The following is a 24,020-nucleotide window of genomic DNA, read 5'->3' as shown; positions in this document are numbered from 1 at the left end:
TTTTTTGACAACATCACTTACAAAAATTTAAAACCAATTTTTATTAAAAAAAAATAGATGTTTTCAAATGGTAAAAATGACATTTATAATATTTTAATGAATTCTTCCGGAAAACTTAAAACGCCAGAAATGCTTACAAGTAAAATTATAACCCTATTAGCACTGAGCCGGATTTTAAAATATACCCAAAATATTTCCAAACCAGGTGGATTGGACTCGAATATATACGGGTTTTATGAGTTTTGAGTTAGACCTGCGCAGTTGACACCGCTACAAATAAATCCTTGAAATAGTAATCTTTGCAAGTAGCAACTATATATTAATACTCCAAGTAAATTCAGTTAATGAAGTTGAAACTACACAATAAAGTGATAACCCAGCCTTAAGACAATAATAATAGTTGGTTGTAGAGTTTACAAGACAAACGAAACTTAGAAAGTGCAGTGATCCTTCAAGACCTGCCTCGCGAGATCAAACGCTCCACTGTGCTTATATATCAAATGCAGATTGTGAGCAGCTTCTTTGCGTAGGTCACAGTTAACAGGTTTACGCTCTTCTGCAACATTAGGATCTTCGTTTGGGAGCTTCGGCATTGGATACTCTTTCTCGTAAACCGCTAAAACCTTCTCGTAGTACGAAGCCGCAAGAGTCACAAGACCTACGTGATGATACGCCCGAGCAACGTTATACAAAGCCTCTTGACTGTTGCTGCAGATTCTGATATTGTTGTATAGAAATGCAAAGCCTTGAGCAAGACACTCATGCCGGTTCTTGAGTCGGAAACCGAGGGCTAAGTTGATTAAAGCAGCTCCTGAGAAAAGAAGATATAAGAGATGAAGACTTTTATTTAACTGATCGAAGGAGAGAAGAATATAGATACATGCTTACCTACGCAGAGGTTGATTAAAGGGCTATCTGGCATTAGTTTATATGCTTCAAGGTATTCTCTTGCAGCATCTTGATGTCGGCTTGTAACGGTGAAATGATGACCAGCGATAAGAATAGGCGGTACGCAATCTCTGTACTTGCTTCTTAAGTGATGCATGAACTTAGCTTCACTCGATGCTCTTTTCCCTAGTCTGCGCAAAATCATACGAGATATTTATACTGCAAACCAAACCGGGTGGACAACACTTTCCAAGTGAAATGAAATACGCTCTGTATACCTTGAAATGACTTTGTAATAGCAGTTCCAGGCATTCAAACGATACGGATGTTGCTGAATGACAGATCTTACACAGTCAAACCACTGCTTTGGATCCATAGTATCACATGATATTTCTGTAAACAGCAAAAGAAGAAAGCGGTGTTAACCATACACCCACGAAGAAAAATGGATATCAAGGTTGGGTTATAGGAGATTACTAGCTCCAAGTGACTGAAGCTCCTTTTTTATCTCAACAGGCAGCATTTTGGCGTCCAATCTACGAGCCAGGTTAACTATCTCCAGAGCTTCCCAAAACCTTTGCAGCGATGCCAATGCCTTGCACAACTACAAGACATGCAATTTAAGGAGTCATGACAAACATAAAGGAAGACGGCATCAAGGAAGTTATACGGTCATTCGCAAGAAAAACCGTATGTAAAAAGAAACAATAAAATATGTAGAAGGGAACCGTTAATTACATCTACAAAGAGACGGTGGTACTCTTCATCCTTCATAGCTTCTTCCTGAGTAGAGAAGTCAAAGTATAACACCCGTCAACATAAAAGGCAAACAAAGAGGACATAACCGCCATGCATTTCACCCACAAAAGTCTTGTGGACAAGTTCTTATCAGGTAATACGGGAAGGTATGATTGTGTGCACATAGATAGATACCTCAGATTCACTGCAGATATCTTCGTTCTGAGCTTTAATAGCAGCCCGTTCTCTGATTCTCTTTGTCTCATTTAATGTTGCCCTGATTTTGCGCCACTTTTTGGGTCCGCCTCTCAACCTATAGCTCAACATGTTTCGGAACAAAGGTTACTAATAATGCCCAGACAGAAACGGCAAGTCTTAAAGATTATAATGGATATGTTTTTTTATACTCACTCTGAAGCTTGAGCATCTCTAGGACGTCGGCGTCTTCTATTTCTTTGAAGCTCCGAAAGAACCGATCGTTTTCTTTTTCCCTTGACCTACACGTCTCATGAGACCGAGTGCAAGTACAGTGTAAGGCGCCAGCATACAAAATATTTCCATCAAACGACATTCTGCTAATGCTAAATGAAAGAACCCTAACGAAATGCTGAATGTTCAGGAGGGTACAAGTACATTTTTCTTCAAGAAGCAGTTACTATTTATGTTGTCAATTTCTTTAGCATATTTATTATATGAAACTTGGATACAGAGATATTACCGTCCGCCGCCACACCCATTTAAGAACCAACTGCAATGCTGTATTGGCAAACTCCTCGAGCATCCCCTCTGAATAATAGATCTGACAAAGATGCATCCTGATCTTTCTTTTCTTCCACCATGCCTTCTGTTTAGAAGTATCAAGATCTACACTTAGAAAAAAGAACCATTGTTAGCAAACTTATATCGCATAACTAACATTTGGAAGAAAAACAGTTCGACGCTGGAAAGATATCGCAAATCCATTACTTGTACAAAGTTTGGCAGTGAATCTGACAAAGTGATATTTAATAAGGTATTGTAACATGGGTAAACTATGCACTCGTTTAGATAATACGGCAAGAGAAGATAGTGTTTTTTTTCTCTGCTGACCTGGATTTTCCGGAGGAGAAAGCACTGATATAGCTTCATCTCGTTTGCCATCTTCCAGGAGAAGTGAAGCCAGAGTTATGCGAGCATCAATTGGATCACTGAGTTCATTCAAAGCTGAGGGAATTTTCAGTTAGCAACAAATAGAAAAAAGCTAACGAGAAACTGAAAATACAATTAACAATAAGATTTTAATTTGCACGACATGGAAAATCATAAGATATTTGAGTTTCGAAACCTTCACAAAACATCCAATGTAGTTAACTACAGACAGAACATAGTAAAATTGTATCTCTACTATTGACAAAAGGGGGCTATACATATGCACAACACCTAAATTAACCTCTTATTAAATAGATTAAAAAGTACCTTTGTAATAGAAAATGATGGCCTGATCTCGTTTTGCCAACGACGTATAACAGCGAGCAACTTTCACAAACAAATAACCATCCTACAAGGAAGTCCACGGAACTAGTTAGCCCAGGGACGAAGCAAAAGTTGTAAGAGAAGAAACAATCCGAGTACAACTGCTTATCAACTTACATTCACAGTGTCATTGACTGCTAACAAATAGTATTTGAGAGCAGAATGAAAATTCCCAATCTTTGTTAGCTCATCAGCCAAATTGATGATGAGATTTGGATGTTCGGATACAGCCTCCCGTGGTAGACTACTTAAAACAATCTGCAGATGCGGCAAGCAACATAATTCACAAGAGAAGGTACATCAACTTTTTGAAAAGAGAAACCCCTATATAAAAGACTGCACATCATACTAAAGATCATAACACAACAGAACTGACATACTTCAAATGATGTAAGAAAGTGAGACATGAACTTGAGAAGAAACACGAAGGAATAAGAATGACAAGGACCAATGCAAACCACATTCTCTTTAGGTAGATTTAAAATCTCATTTTTTTTCCCAAATCTTGTTATCCATCTACTAAATAATTAGAGGAGGGTATAGTTTTAAGGCAATCATTGGGATAAAAGATTAGCAGGTTTATAATGTAAGATACACAAACCTCTGCTTGCTCCATTTCTTGGAGGCGAACATGACAGATGGCTTGTCTGATTTTCAAGCTGGAAGGTAGTTCTTTTCCTAGATTGTAGATTTGGCGCACATCATGAATATACTTAAGAGCTCTATCATACGCATTAATTTCCATCAAAACAGAAGCCAGTAGATCCAAGACATCAGGCCCCACTTCAGATGGATGAGATTTTATATGATCCTCTAAGATGTTTGCTGCTCGTTCACCCTCGCCGGATTTTAGAAAATACTGAGAAAACCAAGAAAAAAAAACAATTTCGTAAACTGGGCATAACCATTTGTCTCTTTCTGGGTATAGAAACTACATCACAGAGATTAGCAATTTAGAATAAATTTATACTCATTCAGCTTATAATACCTTTGTCCCCCAATCGAGGACCTCAATCCTCTCAGGATACCGACGAAATATTTGCTCATAGGTTTCGGCAGCTTCTTTATATCTTCCAGCATTTAGGCAGAGGTCTGCATATTCATATTTCAAAGAGAAATTCTCTGGATCAGCTTGTACTGCTTTGGACGCATAACTCCTTGCAGACAAGTCCCCTTGTTCCCTGAAATCAATTAGTTTTGTTAGTTAGCTTGGTACTGTCAAACAAAATTCTAAACAGAAAACAAAACAGCTTCCTGCGTTTTCGTTTTACTCATTTTCCCAATAACTATATTACCAAGGCTAATAACATTGGGTTCTTGTTACTTAATTACTTGCAAGCCCTACAATCTCTGTTACGGTCTTACTGTAAACAACTATCTTGACATCTAGATATCCGTTATTGACAAGCACATAGTAGTAACATAAATGTTTCTGCGTTCGCCATTTCTGCTGTATAAAAGTGAAGACTGGCATGAACAAAGAGAACTTACTTGGACCTCTCGTAAAGCAACTTCCAACACGGTGATTTTGGACCTTCAACAGTTGCAGCAATCCTCAATACTCCAGTAGACAATGAGTCGGTCCTACCAAGTTTCTCATATACAAGCGATAGGTAATGATACGCTCGACCGAAGGTTGGTGCTTGCTTAATAACGTCTAATATAATAGGTAAGGCCTGGAAGAAAGTAAAACAGCATAAATCTGGATCAGTCCATAAATAAATATAAATAATATGAGACACACACGATTTAGGAAAAAGCAGCAGTTTCTGAAATGTAATAGTCAAAACGATATTGTGGTAGAGAAAAATCAGTTTACTTTTTCAGGAAAATAATGAAATGTGTTCCCGAGCTACGCTATTCTCTCTAAAAAGGCACGATACCACAGAAAATAAAAACTTCGTCTGGGATTACCTCACTGTCTTTATTATCTGCGTGAAGAAGAAACGCCTCACTCAACCTCTTCTGAATTTCAGGTGAAACTTTTTTCTTTGACCCCTGTCGTCTACCCCTTTTTTTATTCTGCACAAGTATATACACTGTCATTTAAAAAAAAAAAAAAAAAAAAAGTGGCAGCATATGCAGAGTTGATATATGTCCCATCATATAATTTCGTGGAGTGTAGCACGAGAAAGTGCACAAGTGATGCAGGAGGGAACTTGTATTTCAATGAGGTTCAAGAACAAACATGCAGTTCATGTACTTTTTCCCTTTTAAAAAAAAAGAGTTAATGCTAAATAATAGACAAAAGGACAAAGTTCTTGCTGCAAGAGACGGAGTGAAGACACAATGTAATAGTACAAGTTAACTTGTGAAAAAGAAGAAGCTGTCCAAGGAAAACGTACCTTCCTAGACTTTCGTCGGCGGCCAGTATCGTAGAGTTCCATGAATCCCTTCTCGCCCGAGGTGCTATTCCAGATGTTAATAGCATCATGCCTGGATCTCTTATCTGAACCATCACTGTCACATTCACAAAAAAAATAATCAACACAAAATATATGTTGGGGAGTACTTGACCAACAAATCCAACTAAAAGCTACGTGAATGGGATTTTCGAATGCATAAAGCATTAAACAAAACTAATGGGAGGGAGAATTTAAACAATTTATTCACCGAATTGCACAATCTAGGAAAATCAAAAGTTATTGTCATTGCAACTAGAAACATTATATACCAAAATAAAGAAACAAAAGGAGAGTGAAAGACGAACCGTTGAGACTCAGTAAATGCTTTGCGTTTCTTCTCAGCGAGAGCTTCATATTCAAGGCGTTCGAATGTTGTTGGAATTCCACTGACAGCTTCAGACTCATCTCCTTCTTCAGACTCATCTCCCTCATCATCATCATCATCATCATCATCTACCTGGCCTCCTTCATCACTGTTTCCGTCATCATCATCATCGTCATCATAGTTATCATCACTTCCATCACCACCGTCTACTTCCATATTGCTTGGACCCCCTTCCAACACAGAAAACGAGTGTTCCTCATCTCCTTCTCCCACCACACCCTTTCCCTTATCTTCCATCCTTTCCAAAAGACAAACCAAAAAGAAGTCTCTTTTGGAGCTTCACTATCTACAACGCAGAACCAATCAAAAAGTTGACATCTTTTCTCTACCACGCAGCTGCTTACTCGACACTGAAACCGTAAATATTCAATTTCCCTTGAAACAAAAAGGCTCAAAACCCCTGAAATTGAAGAAATTTGTTACCTGAAAATCCAAGTGAAGTGTGTCTGAAGAACGAAAAAGAAAAGGTTTTGTTTCTCTTCAACGACAAAACACAAAACCAGAAGAAGACCAGATGCAGTTTTCTCTCGGCCGGCGATGGAGAGAATACGAGAGAACGGTGGAGAGAAGATATTGGGTCAGAAATACAATATACTAAAAGGCCCACATGTAAGCCCAAGAGAGATATTTCTATAAGAAGATGATGTCTTTAAGCCCAACAGAAGCATTCTCAATTCTTATGTACAAAGATTAAAACAAGAATCGCTTATTCTCCCTTCAACGCCAAAACCAGACGATTGCCTAGAATTTCTACTTCATTTTCATGTCTTATTATCTATGTTATTAAGCTTTTCGTGAGCATAGAAACCACTTGCTTGGATTTATCTACACCGTGGAAGGTTTTCTATCAAACTAATCTCTCAATTGAACCGAGAACCAGCCGGTGCTAAGAGATTGTAGCTCAACAATGTTGTTTCATGGAAAGAGGATAAACAAGACCCTTACAGGGCTCGTAAATCTCAAACATAACAAGTCAGAACCAAAGCTTTACATGTGTATTAGAAGATGGGCCGCCGGCCAAGCCCCGAGGCTTAGAGTGCTTTTATAAACCCTTACTGTTGTAATAAATAATAAACTGTATGCTCTACAAAAGCACAAAGGTTTCGTGGTGTAGTTGGTTATCACGTCAGTCTAACACACTGAAGGTCTCCGGTTCGAACCCGGGCGAAGCCATTATTTTTTCTTTATTAGTTATGAAAATTTCAAATACTTTAAAAAAGTTAAACGCCGTTGCCGGGGATCGAACCCGGGTCACCCGCGTGACAGGCGGAAATACTTACCACTATACTACAACGACACTATTGATGACTGAGATGACAGTACTTAACTAAATATCTTTTCCACAGATGATTAAGAAGACAATCTCTTTATTATTGCCTTCTTTTAGCTTAGAGGGCCAAATATATTCAAACTACAATAACAAACTTTTGTTTTTGAAACACTACTAATATACATAGTTGTAGCATTAATTTACATCATTAAAAATAATTAGGCAAACAAAGAAAACTACTCACACTAGTTACATTATAAGAATATGATCCCACATCAGATCAGCCTTTTGTATATGTCAACATACAAACTTGAAAACATAAAAAGTGAAATATCAGATACTGGTACAAGTAATTATAATTAATAAATCATTATAATATTCATTTATTATTAGTATTTTGTCATAAATGGTCATTTATTTTTTATTGTCAGAGAAAATTAAACAAAATTGAAGCTAATTTCGAGGGATATATTTATAAAGTTAGAGTTTTATCTCTTAATATTAATAAATTATAACTTTGAAAAAAGAATCTTTCTAGTTATATAAAAACTATTATTAATTGATAATGCAGAATTTTTTATTCAATGAAGATTAAAATGTCAACTATAATCTGATAGTATCGGTAAATTCACAACCAAATTAATGCAACAATTAAACTGAACTCCAAAATGATTTTAAAAACTTGCCATAAAAATATCCTAAGATACTAAAAAGAATAAAAAGTCCCGTCGTCGCTTTCTCTTTTATCTCTTTCCCTTCCCCTCTGTGATGTACGAAGCACGTTAATGGCGGCTCCGCATTTCACACAAATCGAAACCACAGCATCTTCGCTAAACCCTCTCATGTACTCCTTCCTCTTCTCGTGTCTCCTTTCTCTCTCCCTCTTCTCATTCATCTCCGCTACCTACTTCCTCCTCAAAGCCTCCCGCCGCAGAGCTGCTCTCTCCAGCCGCAATAAACTCTCATCCCAATCCGAAACCAAACTCGAACCATCGGAGATTTCTGAATCGGCCCATTACCAAACCGGTGAAGATGACGAGACCCGGTTAGCAAAATCGCGTCTTTACGAGTTACTGCTCTGCGATAAGAAGGAGGAGGAAGAGTCTGATTGGGAGGGAGATCAAGAAGTGTCTGCTAAGAAGAAGAAGAGGAAGAAGAGAGGTAAGAAGAAGAAGTCGGAGGTGAGAGGAGGTGGGAAAGATGAATCCGGCGGCGATGGTGGGTTGGTTTCGGGTTCGGAAACCAAACCGGAGTTTGTTTGCTTGTATCCTTTTACATCTTCGAGCAGTGCGACGCAGAGGAAGATCAAGCAGCAGTACGATCATCTTGTCAAGTGCAATAGTGCTAAAGGATTGACCTTAGCTCAGGTTAGCTTCTAAAGGTTATAACTTTATACGATTTGAAGCTTAGATCAAAGTCTGCTAAGACTCTGAATTTCCCTAAAGTAATAGGCTTTTTGTGCATGTTGAACCTCTGTGGCTTTTAGCTTGGTGGTGGTGTTAGTTCAATATCATATACTACTTGAGTTGATAAACAACATGATCAGCTTCCTTCCTTATGATCTATCTGAATGATCAATCAGTTTAGATTGATGTTCCTTTGGGTTCTGCAGGTTGGGGAGTTTGCTAACTGTTTGATAGAAGCCAAAAATGAATTACAGAACAAGTAAGTTAACACTTCCATCAGTCCATGAGAGGATATCATATACCCCCATCTCTGATCCTTATCATTTGTTCTTCTTACATTTTGAGGACTCAAGATTGTTTCTTTTACGATTAATGTATCTTCACTGTGTGTTCGCTTTCGGGAATATGTTATTGAGAGATCATAGATGTTCATATGCTGTTAACACCTCAAGAATTGGATTTCTAGATTCATAACAATTGTTAGCTGCTTTGTTCTCTGAGCTTAATCCTAAAGTTGACCTCTGATGGTACCTTTTCTTCCCCAGTGATGATAATTTGAGGCTGATAGTTTTATATTTTAGGTCGGAGGTAATCAAGCGTAAGTTTTCAATAACGAAAGCTCTTCTGTTCAAGGCTGATAGGTCTTCCTTTGACCGAATTCGTCAACAGGTGAATATTAGCTTCATCAGTTCTTGCCTGATTATTTTTCTGTCTTTAAGTTGCTTTTAGGCAGAAAGTAATGTTTGTGTCTCAACAGATTTACAAGCTGGAGATGGAACAAAAAAGAGTACAAGAAGATGCACTTGTATATAACTGGCTCCAACAACAACTAAAACTTTCACCTGCATACAAAAAGGTAATACCAAACTCGATCACTTCTTACTAGTCATTTATGCAGATGTCAATGGATTCTGTGATCTCTGTAGATTGTATCCGAGACTTCAAGATCTTATAACTGATGCTGTCTAATAGACCAGTAGAGTCTTATTTTTGTTACCTTTTGTATTGGAATCTGTTAGCACAATTCAAACTTTCCTTTGGATTCTGGTTCATTTTTCTGCTTAACTATAGCTAAAGCCATGAGTACTTTTTTTCTGATAGCGTAGGTTCTTGAGATAAGCGCTTCCATGGAACTCAAAGACAAACTGAGGACAGAGTTAGACAGTCAAGATGATGAAGTTTCAGATATCTCCTTTGAAGAGCTATTGGAACAGGAGAAGAAAGACTCCTTTTGGTTAGTAACTCTCTCTCTCTCAAGCTTATTAATAAATCTAAATTACTTGCCATAGGAATCTTGCTACATCAGCCGTCCAGATCAAGGCGAATAAACTCATATTCAGGATTGTTCTTAAACCATCTTGTTCTCTCCGGTGTTGGTTTTCAGGCATAAAAATGGAAGATTGCGAACTGGCAGCAGGACATGAACTGGTGATCAAAATTCTTGATGCCCTGCCGTGAGCTCAGCCGGAGAACCAAATCCTTTTTAAGTGCTGTGTATAGAGAGAAAAGAGAGAGAGAGAGAGAGAGAGAGTTGAACAGACATAAAAACAGTTTCCTCCATAGGCATACGTTGGTTTATTTTGCCATGGGATACATTAGTACATTACCCGGTTATGAAATAGATTTTTCGGTTCGGTTCGGTTCGAGTTACATTAATACGGTTTTAAGTATACCAGATTGTAGCGATGGCAGTTAAGTCAATTAACCAACGGATAAAATAACAGACGGTAGTAAATCGAGAATCGCCATGTCGTGTTTTTTTGTTTGGTCTTGTTGACCTTCGTGTTTCTGCTGTCGTTTTGTTCCTCAGTAAAATAAGATAAATAATGAGATATATACGCCTCGAAATGTGAGCCAAGACTATAACTTTACAAACACACTGGCCACTGACTTGGCTTCCGTTATCTTTTGAATCTTCTTATTCTTCTCCAAGAGCCATGGCTTTGTGCTCGATCTTCTGCCCTCGCATCCCTGTTCGATTCAGACCCAAACCCATTTCTCCTCTCCTCTCAAAACCTTTGTTTCCCCTCTCTTATAGGGTTTACTCTTCCCTGCAACCTACTCCCTCTACCAAAGGTAATTTCTTTTCTTTTTTCTGGTTTATGCCTTCACATGGTACTTAATTGCCACAAGTCTTGATGTTTCTCAGAACCATGAGTTGTGTTACCAATGCTAAGAAAGATGTTTGGATAACAATCTCGAATTTCCCCCTTCTGGTTAGTCTTGTGTCTGAAGAATGGCTGTTTTATATATGACAGATGAACTTGGAAGTGTAAGCATTGGGTTTCTGGGTATGGGAATCATGGGTTCTCCTATGGCACAAAACCTCCTCAAAGCTGGGTAACACTTTTTTGCCTTGCATACTTATCATACCTTCAATAAAGGAACAGTTTTTAGACTTTGAGGATAGTGTTATCTGTAAACAATACAATTCACATCAGTTTCTACTTTGGTCTCTTTGGTTGTTAGGTGTGATGTGACTGTGTGGAACCGAACTAAGAGCAAATGTGATCCTCTCGTCGGATTAGGAGCAAAGTAAGATATATCTCCAGTAAAGGTTTTTAAGTTAATGTATAAGCAAAACCTATGCTTAAGAAAGTCTTTTTTTTTCATGTCTTGCAGATACAAGTCTTCTCCTGAAGAAGTGACTGCAACTTGTGATCTCACATTTGCAATGCTAGCAGATCCTGAGAGTGCAGTGCGTATGTTTCACTTTTGTTTGTTTGTTTGTTTGTTCCACTCCATTTAAAAGACAGAAACGATGTTATGCTTTTTGTCAGATCGATGTTGCCTGTGGAAAGAATGGAGCCGTATCTGGAATTAGCTCAGGAAAAGGGTACCTACCACCTCTACTACTCCTTCGTTAGATTTACCATCTCTACTACACTTGATATAATAAAAAAATGGGACTTGCCTTGCTGATGCAGGTATGTTGATGTCTCAACCGTTGATGCTGCCTCATCCATCTTAATCAGCAAGCAAATAAAGGATACTGGAGCATTGTTTTTAGAGGTAAAGACTCTTTTTAAAAATCTCTGTTTGGAATCATTCAAAAAAAATATTTAGCAAATGTGGTGGCTTCATTCACTGTTAATAATTATTCACAGGCACCAGTTTCTGGTTCCAAAAAGCCTGCAGAAGATGGTCAGCTGATATTCCTCACTGCAGGTTAGCTACCAGCCTATTCCTCACTGAGCTTGTATTTATCTATGGTTATCATCATTTTATACAATTTTACCAGAGTATGTTTCGTTTGCGTTCTGGTTGTCCATGTTAGTCTTGTCTATGTCTTGTAACATATGAAATGATATTTAAGACTACCTGGCGCTTAACAATTTCAGGTGACAAGCTACTATACGAAAAAGCTGCTCCTTTCTTAGACATCATGGGAAAGGTACTCTCTTTCTTGCTTGTGCTTTGCTTCCAGTTATTCTCTCTTCTGTAAATAAACTACTAGTTTGCATATTATATGATCCCAGTCAAGATTCTATTTGGGTGATGTTGGTAATGGAGCAGCAATGAAACTTGTCGTCAACATGATCATGGGAAGGTATATGATTTCACCATCCATGGATTTCATTTCTTGGCAAATTATCAGACTCTCAGTCTCATTCAATCTTGCAGTATGATGGCATCATTCGCCGAGGGAATACTTCTCAGCCAGAAAGTAGGACTTGATCCAAATGTACTAGTCGAGGTAAGTCAAAAACACCATCCTTTCAACAGCAAATTTCCCTCTCTAATTTTGCTATTGACATGAGGAAAAACCTCTGCAGGTTGTTTCACAAGGAGCTATCAATGCGCCAATGTACTCACTTAAGGGTCCTTCCATGATCAAGTCAGTGTACCCTACAGCTTTCCCATTGAAGCACCAGCAGAAGGTTTGTTAAACAGTGTTATCTCCTCTTGTTGAGAACTCTCACTAAGACTTGACTCTCAATGATTTGTTTATGCGTGTGATATAGGATATGAGACTTGCACTGGGACTAGCTGAGTCTGTATCTCAGTCAACGCCCATCGCAGCTGCAGCAAACGAGCTTTACAAAGTTGCCAAGTCATACGGTTTGAGCGATGAAGACTTCTCTGCGGTTATTGAAGCACTGAAAGCTGCAAGATCTCAACAAAGCTAAGCTGCTTAAAAGATTTGTTCTTTCATTTTCAGTTCTACCTGAACTAAAAGAGTTTTTCTTTGTTGTATGTAAAGATGTCAACTTTACATTAAAAGCATCAAACACAATTCAACCTTTGATCTCCTGATGTGTTGACTAAAAAAGCTATAAAGAATTGTTTGACCAACGTTGACCACATTAAAAACGGTGTCGTTTTCGTATATTCCGATGATTAAGTTGATAACGCCGAATCAAAAAAAAAAATAACTTTGTTCAAAAGAAAAACTCCTCGTCTGGGCTTGTCGTTCTCCAAGTTCAAAACTTTGAACGTTTTTGATGCCATCGGAACTCTAGATTCTAAGAATCTGAATCGTAGAAAAAAAATATTTACTTGTTATTGTTTGGGTTTCATCGGGAGAAGGAGAAAGTTAAGGTTTTTGTGTGTGTGTTTGATTCACATCTGCAGTGATCGATGGATTATAACTCAGGTCGTGGTTATGGTGATGACTCTTACCATCGTCAGCTACAAGAGGAACAGCTACCACCGTCTGATTATGTAGTGGAGACTGTTGATGACCGGAGTAACGGTGGTGCATCAGCTGTGGATACTGGTGGGATGCAGATGAAGCAATCTAGTGACCATCGCCACTCTTCTTCGTCCATGTGTTCTCCTGGGTTCGTGTTATAAAAGAGTTTATACTTTTTTTTTGTTTTGTTCTTGTCTTAGGATTTTGATGGAAAGTGTTGTTGTGTTAGGAAACTATTCGTGGGAGGAGTTTCTTGGGAAACAACTGAAGGTAAACATGTTTTTGTTGTGTCTTTTTCTTTGTCTGAATTGAGTTAGTTGGAGCTTAACAGTAACACGTTGGAAGACTCAAAGGTCTCTCTTGTTCTGTTGGTTTATTTTTCTTTGCGTTTTGATTCCATTTGCTGCCACTTTTGATATTCAGAAAATTTTGGGAAGTACTTTGAGAAGTTTGGAGAAGTTGTGGACTCTGTGATCATGAGAGATAGAATGACTGGGAAGCCAAGGGGGTTTGGGTTTGTGACTTTTGCTGATTCAGCTGTTGCAGAGAAAGTTTTGGAGGAAGAAGAGCATGTAATAGATGACCGCAAGGTAGTTCAAGTTTCTCATTTCTTAACTTGTTAGATGCTTTAGTTAATTAATCCCTACTTATATGTTAGGTTGACCTGAAAAGGACAGTTCCTAGAGGGGACAGGGATACCGATATCAAACCGGTATCAAAAACTAGGAAAATCTTTGTTGGTGGTCTTCCACCATTTTTGGAAGAAGGTACAAGTTTCTCTGTTCAGTGTGTGGTTGTTGCTGTTTTGCTGATAATGTGGTTTTTTCATATTTTGTAGATGAACTGAAGAAGTATTTCTGTGTATATGGTGACATAATTGAGCATCAGATCGTGTACGACCACCACACTGGAAGGTCAAGAGGGTTCGGTTTTGTAACCTTTCTGGCTGAAGATTCTGTGGACAGACTTTTCTCTGATGGTAAAGTCCATGAGCTTGGTGACAAACAGGTAACCCTCTCTTTTACCTTTTCAAAATTTAAGCTAAAGAACCGTAGTATACTGATCTCAAGCATTGATAATGACTCAATAGGTCGATATAAAAAGGGCTGAACCAAAGAGAGCCGGGAGAGATAACAGTTTTCGCTCCTATGGCGCTAGTGGCAAGTATGATCAGGAAGATTGTTATGGTGGGAATGCAAATGAAGATTACAATATGTATGGTGGTTATGGCGGTTATGGAGGCTACGCTGGGAACTCCATGGTTAATGCCGCTGGATTTTATGGTTACGGTGGTGGGTATGGTTATGGCTATGGTTATGGCTATGGAGGCCAAATGTTTAACCCTGGCTATGGAGCTGGCGGTTATAGCCATATGGGTGGTGGCTATGGTGTTGCTGCGGCAGCTGCTTATGGAGGTGGAAGAGCTCACGGAGACGGCAACAGTGGCTCGAGCAGTGGCAAAGGAAATGGGACCAATGGTTTAGGGCCGGGTCGATACCATCCTTATCAGAAGTAAGAACTTCAGGCTGTTGCATAGACTTTGTAAAAAGACTTCTTTTTGTTTTGTGTTCGTTTTAGTTTTTAAGGAACAGTTAAGACTTAAGAGATAGATTGGTATACGTAACCAATTCTTCACATTCAACTGCTGTGAGGGGGGACCTGCTTGATGCTAAGTATGTTTTATGACAAAAGGTGTTGAACATTATAGTTGGTATTGAAGATTATTTCATAAATTTGAAAGTAATGTAAGAGTATGATTAAACTTAAAACTGTTATAGCACAATCTCAGCAAGATATCGTTATGCACACCATTATCTTTGACTTCGACGCTGATCTGTGTGACCATGAACCAATTGGTGGGTATTCTAGGATTGTGTGCGATCTTCAGTGCTAGATTGAACGTTCCAAGGCTGAACTCAACTTTGTTCTGCAGCAGCTCGGCATTTCTCGGTAGTAAAGGACAGGCAATAGCGTTCTTTACCTTTGCCTACGATCATCATTTAGCACATCAAAGATAACGCCGTGGGTTATCAGAACCTACAACATTCTTCACTTTTTGAGACTAGTTTGATAAAGGTCTGTAGCATTGCCTACATCTCAGTCTGTGCGGGATATACTCATCTATTACGCTGTCCATAAGTCATGATCATCCTCGTAATGATGTCCATCGTGTGTAGGACCTTTCTTCCACATGTGACTGACCAAATCCTCAAGAACCGGGTAGACGCTCGAAAACTCGCTCTGTTCTGATGATCCTGACGAGAATTTGTACACTTTCTTCTTTAACTCAATCCAACTGCTTCCAGAAAGTTTCTTAAGATCCTTTTTCTTCGCCAAGGCCCTAACCTTTGCAGAATCTTCCCATCTTCCGCTAGCAGAGTAAGTGTTAGATAGCAACATATAGCTTCCTGTCTTCTCAGGCTCAAGATCGAAAAGCTGTGATGCTACATCCTCTGCGATGTCCATATTTTTATGCATGCGGCAAGAATTTAATAGAGCTCCCAGCACACAGACGTTAGGCTCCATCGGCATGCTCTTCACAATCTCGCTAGCTTCTTTCAGAAACCCTACACGACCGAGGAGGTCAACAATACATGCATAGTGCTCTTGTTGTGGCTCTATTCCAAACTTTTTTCCCATCGAACTGAAAATTTCGCGTCCCTTTTCAACCATCCCTGCGTGACTACAAGCCGAAAGAACAGCTACCATAGCAATCCCATCTGGATGCAACCCGGATTTTATCATTCTATCGAACATGCTTAGAGCTTTCTCACCAAACCCATGCATACCATAACCTTTGATCATCGAGTTCCATGAGATCAAATCCTTGTCCCTAATTGCTTCAAATACTAGATTCCCCTCACTGAGTGATCCACATTTGCTGTACATATTCACCAACGCATTCTGAACCAGAATGTTATCGCTCATCGAGGTTCTAATCACATGTCCGTGGATCTCTTTCCCCAGATTCAAAGCAGGAAGCTCTGCACAGATGGATAGTATACAACAAATCGTCACTGAATTAGACAAAACTTTCGAAAACTGCATTCGCCGGAAATACTCAAGCGAATCATCTCCTCTTCCTTGCACGTTACACCCCTTGATAACGGAGGTCCAAGTCACAACATTAGCCTTGACGTTGCAAAAGCCATTCATCTCCTCCAACTCAGTAAACAACGAAAGCGCCTCGTCGAGTTTACCAGCATCCACGAACGATGTGATCAAAGCATTCCAGCTCTCTATACCTTTGTTCCTTATAAACCGAAACAACTGCTCAGCTTCTTTAACCCTCCCTTGCTTCCCGTACACATACGTCAACGCGTTCTTGGATGGCAAATACTCTTCAAACCCGCCTTTTACAACAAACCCATGAACCTTCTCAGCAGTACCGAACGCTCCCAACTCAGCACACACAGAGAAGAACACAGCAAGAGCTTCGCCGCTAACTACATTCACACTCATCCTCATAACATCAAAATACTTGATCACATCTTCAAACTTCCCGCATTGAGAATGACAAGACAAAACCGAAGTCCAAGTCACTTCGTCCGGTACAAACTCTTCGCGTTGCATCCATTCAAAAACCCTAACAGCATTTTCACAGTCATGCTCTTGAGAATAACCTGAGATCATGACGTTCCACGATATACGGTTTCTCACAGGCATTTCGACGAACAGCTTGTATGCATCACTCATCCTTCCCGCCTTTGGATACAGGGTGAGCAACTCGTTCGCTACATAGAGATTCTCTAGCAAACCGATCTTAATCACATGACTATGTAAAGCCCTGCACAAACCAAGACGACTTGAGTAACGACAAGCTCGAAGGATCAATGGTAAGATAAACCCGTCCCCAGTGAGACCTCGTTCACGCATTGCATCGTAGAGCTCAAGCGCGTTCTCGTGTTGTCCGTGAGTGACGTTGGATTTTAAAATCGAGTTCCATAAACGTAAATCCGAGTACAGAACAAGCGGAACAGTGTCGAACACGTTACGGGCATCGTGGAGGAAACCGAACCGGGTGTAAACCGAGACGAGTTTCGCAGGTAATGATGACCCGGAACGGTAGATGAGATCGGATAGAAGTAGTTGGGCGTGAACTTGCTGGCATTGCTGAGCTGTCACGCTTGATTCAAGAACGAGGTTGAAGTAACGGAAGAGGGATTGGTGATCGTTATCAGTCGTAAGTGACCAGCATGGGGAAACCAAAACGATCCTCTGAGGATAAGAGGTTGGTGTGTATGCACCCGGAGAGGTGTGGAAGCAACGATTGCGAAGACGCGAAGGGGTTACTTGAAGACGAAATCGCCAGAAAGAAGGGTGAACCATCAAGTCGAAGAGGGGAACCAAAGGAAAGAAAAAGGAAAATTTTGAAGTTGTGAGAACTTGCATGCTCGACACGTTAAATTAGGCTAATACAATACCCCTCCGTTGTTTGATAGATGCATGTTTTTGAAAGAAAAAAAAAATTAAAAGATATATTTCTGAATTTTAATATATTTTTATTAACCAATAATGATTAATTGTAAACTTCAAAATAATTAGTTGTATTTTTATTTTTTGAATTTTTATTGGTTTAAAATTATATAAAATATATAATCACAAAAACTATACATTTGTAACTAAAATTTAATATGTTTTATTAATATGTGTGAAAATTTTAAAAATACATTATTTTGAAACAACGGGTCTTATCTTATTACATCCTTACCTTAAGGTAAAGGTGAACTAAGCATAAGTCTTAACCAAAACACAATTAAATAGCACGAGGAGTTTTATTATTAGCCAAGGCGTTTGTGAGTGACTAATAAAAGTCAAACTTGGACATCTAATAGCATGTGGTGGTCACATGTTTTTTCTCCAGTTCTGTGACATTATCATTTTGATTCTACACACTTATTGACATTATAATTGTAGAAATAAGCTTTTCTAGTATAATATATTTGGTTTTACTATCTACCACTTATATGAAAGTTCTCGTTTAGAGCATCTTCGTCCCCACTCTATAATTTACTGCAAAATAGAGTGAAAAATAGAATAGTGAAGAATAAAAAAGTGATTACTCCATAAATTGATTTTTTTTTTATTTTTTGTTCATACTACATTTCCGACTTCATTTTTAGAGTAAATTATGGAGTGGAGATGGAGATGTCCTTAGATATATAATTTGCCGTCAAAGAAATATATATAATTTTTCGATGAAATTTGATATTTATTGATCAATAGCACATTTAACTCAATATAATACATTAATACCTGTATGGAAGAATAAGAAAATATAGTTGTGTAGAAAACTGAAAGAATAAATATTTTTTGTTGCTGCCATCATGGATTTTATAGTTTTACAACTAAAATAGTCTCTTCTTTTTGTGTGGAGATATTCACCAAAATAAATTAGTTCTTGTGAATAAAAATTTTAGACTGGTTTGTAGTTTCTTTAAACCCAAAATATTTACTAAAACATTGTGATTGGTCCATAAGGTAAAATTCTTCTAGCACTTTTATGTGCACCTATTCCCTTCGCACTCTGATATTATATTCATAAGTTCATAACTGATTAAACTAACCAACTCAAAATAAAAAAATTGGTTTCCTGAGTTGATATAAGAAGATTTTGCAACTGCTTTATTTTTTATATATTATTTTGTGGAAAACGAACAAATTCCATCACATGTTAGTCGTCGTTTTACACCATAACACCTAATCTCTTTTTTGTTGTTGATAATTACATAAGACCTGCTTTTCAATCATGATTCATCGTAGCTTTGCTTGTGCTTGTTAAAGTTGAATCGAACATATTCACCGACACCTTCTAGACCTTATCACTTACTTTGTGCCCACATTTTATTAATAAACATACACCACCCAACAGACCTGGAGATTAATAATAGACACCAATTATATACATTCGTTGTGAAGCAATAGTTGATAGGTTCTTAATATGGGTATGTTTATGAGTATATTCTCATACACACATGGACCACATGGCAGGCTCAATTAATTGTTACAACTAAGAGTAGCTCGGCTTAATTGTCTACTTAAGAGATTAACTGTCCATAGCACTTGCAGAAGTTATAGTAGTCGTCACATCACTTGCATTATTACCCCCATATTAATTAATTAAATAAGCATGCTGCGTTTTCTTCTCGCTTTTCTTTTGTTCTTTGTGCCCTAGATGACCCTCTCTTAATCAAATTCGAACAGTAACAATAACTATAATCAACTGATTAAACTTCTTTTGTTTAACAAATCAAACATTTTTCACAAAATAATAGAAAACAGTGAAGCTCAGACCGAACACAAATATATTATATATCTCATTTACATAAACCAAAAAATAAAGTCTTACGGGAATCGAAGAACTGTATATGAAATCAAATTAAGAAGAAAACGAAAATTGAAACAATGGAAAGATGAGAAAAAAAACTACGAACGTGAATTACATTTCCTTTTTTACCCCAACGGTTAAAAAGTAAATTTCCAGATCTTGATCCTAAGATCAACCTTACACTTCGCGCCCGAGGTAGCAGCCGTCGTCGCCTTCTTCCCCGACGGAGCCGCCGCTTTAATCCCTTCGCAAGTAACCCTAATCCCCGACTTAGGGCTTTTCACAGATCCCATCTTCACCTTCACCTTCGTATCAAGAACAATCTTAACCGCCACCGCTTTCTTCGCCTTCAGCTCCCCCTTGAGCTTCCCCGCCGACAGCTCATCAAGATCTCCGGGAGGACTCCCGATCGTCGATTTCAGCAGAGTCGTGTTCTTCTTCCCGTGGACAAACGACGGGATCGAGCCTTTACCGATGACGACGTCATCGTCTCCGGGAGAGGTTTTGTAGACCGTGATGTCGGTGACGTCGTAGTTGAACCCGACGTTCTTGTTGGGGTTCTTGGCGATGACGGAGAGGGAGATGGCGGTGGCGAGGTGGTTGGCGGAGGTGAAGTTGAGAGAGGAGACTTTGAGGGAAGACACGGTGAAGCTCGGGCGTTGAGGACGGTAGATTAGGTACACGACGGCGGACGCGGCGGCGGCGGCGGCGATCAGGAGGAGGATCACGAATATCGTCCAGCAGCAGCAGCGGCAGCAGCATCCGCGGCTATGCGTGCGGCGGCGGGAGGCTGGTTGACGGTAAGCCGGGCGGTTAGCGCTGTAGAGCTGAGCTTTATTCGCCGGGAAAGTGGGGTTGGCGGTGGCTGCGCCGGGAGGCTTCGACGCCGGGTAAACTCTGTCGTCTGTCATGTCGAAGATTCAAAGAGAAGAGAGAGAGAGAGAGATGAAAAGAGTGGTTGAAAGGTAATGGCGTTTTAAATGGTTGTGGGAGAGTTACAGTGAAGCTTTTTTCTTCTAATGGCTGATTAGTTTAATAATGAAAGTGGTGAAGAATGAGAGAGGAAGCGATGGAAAAAAAGCGACGGAGACCGACAAAGAGAGTGACAGCTCAACGCGGGAAGATGGTGCTTACGCGCGTCGCATGAGCGCGTTCGTGTCACGCTTTTCGGGAGTAAGTAAACGGTGCTAAAAAGTCACGAGGGTTCCAGTTGTTATTTGCTAAGCATTTTTTGGTGACATTATTTAATACGTACATATTTTGTGGTCCGTTTTAATCGTGTTATGTCTATTTACAGCAATATATTGCTAAATTAGTAGAGTATATCACATATTTACATCTTCAAAATGACGAAAAATAGAAGAGTTTATTTTTTTTAAATGTAGAAACAAAATTTTGAGTTGAAACGTGAAATCGTACACCAAACATAATTGCCTTTGTATTGAAGCAAAGATATATGAAAGTTCCTTTCCAAATTTAAAAAAAGAACTGATGCTTAGTCCCTTTCTCATTTAGATCTTATTTAAAGCAAGCAATTTCATATATTTAAGCAAAAATGTGAAAAGAAGTTTTTATATGGGGTTTTCGGATATACGTACATCTATACTATACTAAAAGTTCTTTAACTAGACCTCTCAGCCTATCCACCTCAGCAAAAAATTCACAACCTATCAAATTGACATGTCATCACAAATAACAAAAAAAAAATCCTTTTTTATTTTGCTATCTCTTTTCGTTTTCTTCTTCAAATCAAATTTTCTCATCAATATTCATCTTTTCAACTTCTTCCCTGTAAATCCTCCGTAGCTGTTTCTCCCACATTTACTTCCATTGGTTAATTTACCAAGCTTTATGACACTTTTAGGTTTTCCGATTTATTAATGATTGATTTATATATAAGATTGAACGATGGCCAAATTAGATCCTCACTTTCTCTCGCTATTAGATTTCTGGATTATGATCTTATTGGTTTCAACCCCCCAAAATCAATGCGTGGAGGGATTCAGATTTGTTATCCTCATGTAATTTTATGTAAGTTTTCTTATATTGTATCTTTTCGCATGACCATTGTAATTGAGTTGTTTGTGCGTATGTCTTTTTTGTAGATTGTGGATCACTGGATCAACATAGGTTTGCAAGGGAAAAAATATGGGTAATCGGTGACAATCTACCTACACGAGTTCATAAAATCATCATTAGCTGATCTTCATCTCAAACCATCAGAAGAGGACTTAAAGCAATGGTCTGACAGGTAAAAGTAAAACCATCATCATCTTTTTATGTTCTTTATCTTTATAGATTCTGAATTTTATGTGTGTGTTTCCTTTTTGAGTTCTGGGTTTCACTTGCTATAGATGGCCACTCAACTTTGATTTCTTTAGAAACATCAATGGCAAACCCTTCAGATTCTTGATCATGAACGGAAAAAAACACATGTTATTGGAAAAGAATACGGTAAAGAATCATATAACGTTTTGTTTTTTTTTCATTACTAGCTCTTCACACGATATAATTTTCATTAATTATGATAGTGATGATGCAGTTGTATGTAAACCATGGGAAGGTGAATTTAGGGGACGATGAGCACAAAAGCATACTTTGTGTGGATGGTTATTACTTTGAAGCAATGAGAAGAATGGACCAGCCAGCTTATATTAATCGCTGTTAAGATCAGTCTCTGCTTTGATCAACTTGAACAACAGAGCAAAGGATTCTGATTCTGTCTGTTTTGGAATTCCATCCTAAAAAAAATCATCCACTGCAGAGATCATGCAGAGGAATAAGCTTGATAATGTATTTCACTAAAATCTTATTGCAGGTGCTGGCTTTTTCTTACCAGTCTTACAAGAAAGGCCAAGCTCCAAGAAGTTGAGCTGGAAAAACAGCCAAGCAGCTCAAAGAGGCGTTTACAATCTCTAGCGAAGAAACGATTAGATGTGCGGCAACAAAAAAAATGTTATCATATCTCTTACCGCATAAGTAATTTCAAAGCTCAAAAGAAACGACCAGATGTGCGGAAATGCCTCACTGAGACTCTTTTACCCCAACCACTTCTCTGATTTTCCCAGCCCAAGCTTCTGAGTGCAAATCTTGGGATATAACATATCTTCTATATATAAAGATAGAAAATTTAAAGTTTTGAAAGTGTTTTACGTCTTATTTCATTGTAGTTTGGGGGCTCTATGGTGTTTATTGTGAGAAGGTAGTAATTGTCTTATGAAATCAAAGCAATCTGATTACTCAATTAAAAACAGAAAATTATTTCAAACCACCATCCCGTTTTATTTAAAAGTATATTGTAGATCAAGTGGTTAAGTAATCTCAATGGGACAATTAAATATCGCAGTCCAAAGAATATGTATTCGGAAAATAAAGTTGTGACATCACAAGCATTATCTTAAGATATATTAAAGAAAAATAAACACATATTTTTAAAAGTAATGCATTATAATAAACTGATTCAAATTTACAGAGAAGCTGTTACTGGCTTCATCATCAACTACACGGTTTTACATTTTACTTTGACAACACAAAAAAACATAATCGTGAACTTACATACAAGAGCTGAGGCGAAACATTTCACCTACAACTAAAAAGAAAAGCATCAAAATCATAATGAAAAGAACCGTTGTTCTTCTCTTTCAACTGTTTAAAAATTTAAAAGTACATAGGTTTGTTTTCCACCAGAATTAATAAAAATATATCATAATTCCCTATAAACAAGAAACTGTTGTACATATATTTTATATATAAGTATAAACCAACCATTATATTGTTTGTTTTACATTCATAATTAAAGTATCTTTATATTTCTTAACACTTAATATATTTGGACGAGGTTTAATAAAATTATATCTAAAACCGCATTCTATGAGACATATTTTATATACACCAATAATATAATAAAACTAATATGAGTGTCAAATTTCAAAAAAGTTAATTAATGTGTATATACACTAAAATCATATATTTTTAATTTTATAAAAAATATATCCTTAAATAGAAAAATCTAGGGAAATTCTCTCAAATAACTCTTTTAAGTTTTTGACACAATAATAGACTTCAAGAAAAAAGACCAAAATAGCCCCTTTTTATTTTGAAATTTTAATATTTATTTTTATTTTTTAAAATTTGAAACCGTATCCCAAAATCTCACCACCCATTACTTCTAAACTCCAAATCTAGATTAGTTAACCTTAAGGTAAAAATAAGTTTTTACCCTTTAATAAAACTTATTTTGGTCATTTTTTTCACTGAGAGCCATTTTTGTAACAAAAAACTTAAAAATGTCTATCCTATGAAATTTCTCAAAAATCTAATACGGAAATTTTTTTGTAAATTAATAACTCTATAAATTAATAAAATACCAAAATACCAATATTATAAATTTATAGAATTTTTACTGTATATATATATATTTAAAGTAGGTTTATATCTTTTTTATAGATCAAA

The 24,020-nt window shown here is 37.8% G+C and overlaps 6 protein-coding genes, 1 long non-coding RNA gene and 2 other non-coding genes across 12 annotated transcripts; 5 read left to right on the top strand and 4 right to left on the bottom strand.

Moving 5' to 3' along the window:
* Window positions 1-290: 290 nt before the first annotated feature.
* On the bottom strand, window positions 291-6,540 carry LOC106346852 (general transcription factor 3C polypeptide 3). Of its 3 annotated transcripts, none has more exons than XM_013786300.3 (18): window positions 6,352-6,540; window positions 5,849-6,214; window positions 5,484-5,598; window positions 5,053-5,160; window positions 4,630-4,814; window positions 4,127-4,319; window positions 3,740-3,997; window positions 3,256-3,396; window positions 3,082-3,163; window positions 2,716-2,829; window positions 2,345-2,490; window positions 2,038-2,123; window positions 1,822-1,939; window positions 1,627-1,671; window positions 1,366-1,492; window positions 1,167-1,281; window positions 889-1,079; window positions 291-811 (listed from the first exon to the last, which is right to left on the bottom strand). In XM_013786300.3, exons 2-18 carry the CDS (start codon window positions 6,163-6,165, stop codon window positions 432-434), a joined length of 2,721 nt encoding a protein of 906 aa, XP_013641754.2. In that variant the 5' UTR covers window positions 6,166-6,214; window positions 6,352-6,540; the 3' UTR covers window positions 291-431. The 3 variants fall into 3 exon arrangements, with proteins under 3 accessions (XP_013641754.2, XP_048638365.1, XP_048638366.1); XM_048782408.1 differs by having other exon boundaries at window positions 5,849-6,278; window positions 6,352-6,501; XM_048782409.1 differs by having other exon boundaries at window positions 5,849-6,264; window positions 6,352-6,466.
* Window positions 6,541-7,027: 487 nt separating this feature from the next.
* On the top strand, window positions 7,028-7,101 carry TRNAV-AAC. Its single transcript has one exon. It is a non-coding gene; the product is annotated as a tRNA-Val (tRNA).
* Window positions 7,102-7,153: 52 nt separating this feature from the next.
* TRNAD-GUC lies at window positions 7,154-7,225 on the bottom strand. The gene has a single exon. It is a non-coding gene; the product is annotated as a tRNA-Asp (tRNA).
* Window positions 7,226-7,870: 645 nt separating this feature from the next.
* On the top strand, window positions 7,871-10,237 carry LOC106346853. Of its 2 annotated transcripts, none has more exons than XM_013786301.3 (6): window positions 7,871-8,565; window positions 8,811-8,863; window positions 9,186-9,273; window positions 9,362-9,460; window positions 9,711-9,838; window positions 9,989-10,237. In XM_013786301.3, exons 1-6 carry the CDS (start codon window positions 7,984-7,986, stop codon window positions 10,026-10,028), a joined length of 990 nt encoding a protein of 329 aa, XP_013641755.2. In that variant the 5' UTR covers window positions 7,871-7,983; the 3' UTR covers window positions 10,029-10,237. The 2 variants fall into 2 exon arrangements, 1 of the variants encoding a protein (XP_013641755.2); XR_002652556.2 differs by having other exon boundaries at window positions 7,897-8,565; window positions 9,706-9,838.
* Window positions 10,238-10,435: 198 nt separating this feature from the next.
* Window positions 10,436-12,855, top strand: LOC106346856 (glyoxylate/succinic semialdehyde reductase 2, chloroplastic). The gene is made up of 12 exons (XM_013786307.3): window positions 10,436-10,680; window positions 10,863-10,944; window positions 11,074-11,139; window positions 11,227-11,302; window positions 11,385-11,440; window positions 11,532-11,616; window positions 11,712-11,772; window positions 11,946-11,998; window positions 12,084-12,154; window positions 12,229-12,301; window positions 12,381-12,485; window positions 12,570-12,855. The coding sequence occupies exons 1-12, from the start codon at window positions 10,542-10,544 to the stop codon at window positions 12,732-12,734; spliced, it is 1,032 nt and encodes a 343-aa protein (XP_013641761.2). The 5' UTR covers window positions 10,436-10,541; the 3' UTR covers window positions 12,735-12,855.
* Window positions 12,856-12,983: 128 nt separating this feature from the next.
* Window positions 12,984-14,973, top strand: LOC106346855 (heterogeneous nuclear ribonucleoprotein 1-like). The gene is made up of 6 exons (XM_048782410.1): window positions 12,984-13,388; window positions 13,470-13,510; window positions 13,664-13,830; window positions 13,899-14,007; window positions 14,079-14,248; window positions 14,331-14,973. Exons 1-6 carry the CDS (start codon window positions 13,186-13,188, stop codon window positions 14,754-14,756), a joined length of 1,116 nt encoding a protein of 371 aa, XP_048638367.1. The 5' UTR covers window positions 12,984-13,185; the 3' UTR covers window positions 14,757-14,973.
* Window positions 14,949-19,322, bottom strand: LOC106346854 (putative pentatricopeptide repeat-containing protein At1g17630). The gene has a single exon (XM_013786303.3). The coding sequence runs from the start codon at window positions 17,630-17,632 to the stop codon at window positions 15,365-15,367; it is 2,268 nt and encodes a 755-aa protein (XP_013641757.2). The 5' UTR covers window positions 17,633-19,322; the 3' UTR covers window positions 14,949-15,364.
* Window positions 19,323-19,528: 206 nt separating this feature from the next.
* On the bottom strand, window positions 19,529-20,658 carry LOC106346857 (NDR1/HIN1-like protein 13). The gene has a single exon (XM_013786308.3). It carries the CDS (start codon window positions 20,477-20,479, stop codon window positions 19,706-19,708), a length of 774 nt encoding a protein of 257 aa, XP_013641762.2. The 5' UTR covers window positions 20,480-20,658; the 3' UTR covers window positions 19,529-19,705.
* A 713-nt stretch (window positions 20,659-21,371) lies between these two features.
* Window positions 21,372-22,836, top strand: LOC125610229. The gene is made up of 3 exons (XR_007340254.1): window positions 21,372-21,599; window positions 21,674-22,022; window positions 22,111-22,836. It is a non-coding gene; the product is annotated as an uncharacterized LOC125610229 (long non-coding RNA).
* The last annotated feature ends 1,184 nt before the right edge of the window (window positions 22,837-24,020 follow it).

This window comes from Brassica napus, chromosome A6 (assembly GCF_020379485.1).
Source record: "Brassica napus cultivar Da-Ae chromosome A6, Da-Ae, whole genome shotgun sequence".
Taxonomy (NCBI): Eukaryota; Viridiplantae; Streptophyta; class Magnoliopsida; order Brassicales; family Brassicaceae; genus Brassica; species Brassica napus.
This window is presented reverse-complemented; position numbering and strand designations above follow the sequence as displayed.

Coding starts and splice junctions, on each gene's coding strand:
- LOC106346852 (XM_013786300.3), bottom strand. CDS start 6,165: ATGGAAGATAAGGGAAAGGGTGTGGTGGGAGAAGGAGATGAGGAACAC. Junction 5,161..5,483: donor GCCGACGAAAGTCTAGGAAG/GTACGTTTTCCT, acceptor ATACTTGTGCAG/AATAAAAAAAGGGGTAGACG. Junction 1,940..2,037: donor AGAGATGCTCAAGCTTCAGA/GTGAGTATAAAA, acceptor GTTGAGCTATAG/GTTGAGAGGCGGACCCAAAA.
- LOC106346853 (XM_013786301.3), top strand. CDS start 7,984: ATGGCGGCTCCGCATTTCACACAAATCGAAACCACAGCATCTTCGCTA. Junction 9,461..9,710: donor TTTCACCTGCATACAAAAAG/GTAATACCAAAC, acceptor CTGATAGCGTAG/GTTCTTGAGATAAGCGCTTC. Junction 9,839..9,988: donor GAGAAGAAAGACTCCTTTTG/GTTAGTAACTCT, acceptor GTTGGTTTTCAG/GCATAAAAATGGAAGATTGC.
- LOC106346856 (XM_013786307.3), top strand. CDS start 10,542: ATGGCTTTGTGCTCGATCTTCTGCCCTCGCATCCCTGTTCGATTCAGA. Junction 12,155..12,228: donor GTCAACATGATCATGGGAAG/GTATATGATTTC, acceptor TCAATCTTGCAG/TATGATGGCATCATTCGCCG. Junction 12,486..12,569: donor CATTGAAGCACCAGCAGAAG/GTTTGTTAAACA, acceptor CGTGTGATATAG/GATATGAGACTTGCACTGGG.
- LOC106346855 (XM_048782410.1), top strand. CDS start 13,186: ATGGATTATAACTCAGGTCGTGGTTATGGTGATGACTCTTACCATCGT. Junction 13,831..13,898: donor ATGTAATAGATGACCGCAAG/GTAGTTCAAGTT, acceptor CTTATATGTTAG/GTTGACCTGAAAAGGACAGT. Junction 14,249..14,330: donor ATGAGCTTGGTGACAAACAG/GTAACCCTCTCT, acceptor ATGACTCAATAG/GTCGATATAAAAAGGGCTGA.
- LOC106346854 (XM_013786303.3), bottom strand. CDS start 17,632: ATGCAAGTTCTCACAACTTCAAAATTTTCCTTTTTCTTTCCTTTGGTT.
- LOC106346857 (XM_013786308.3), bottom strand. CDS start 20,479: ATGACAGACGACAGAGTTTACCCGGCGTCGAAGCCTCCCGGCGCAGCC.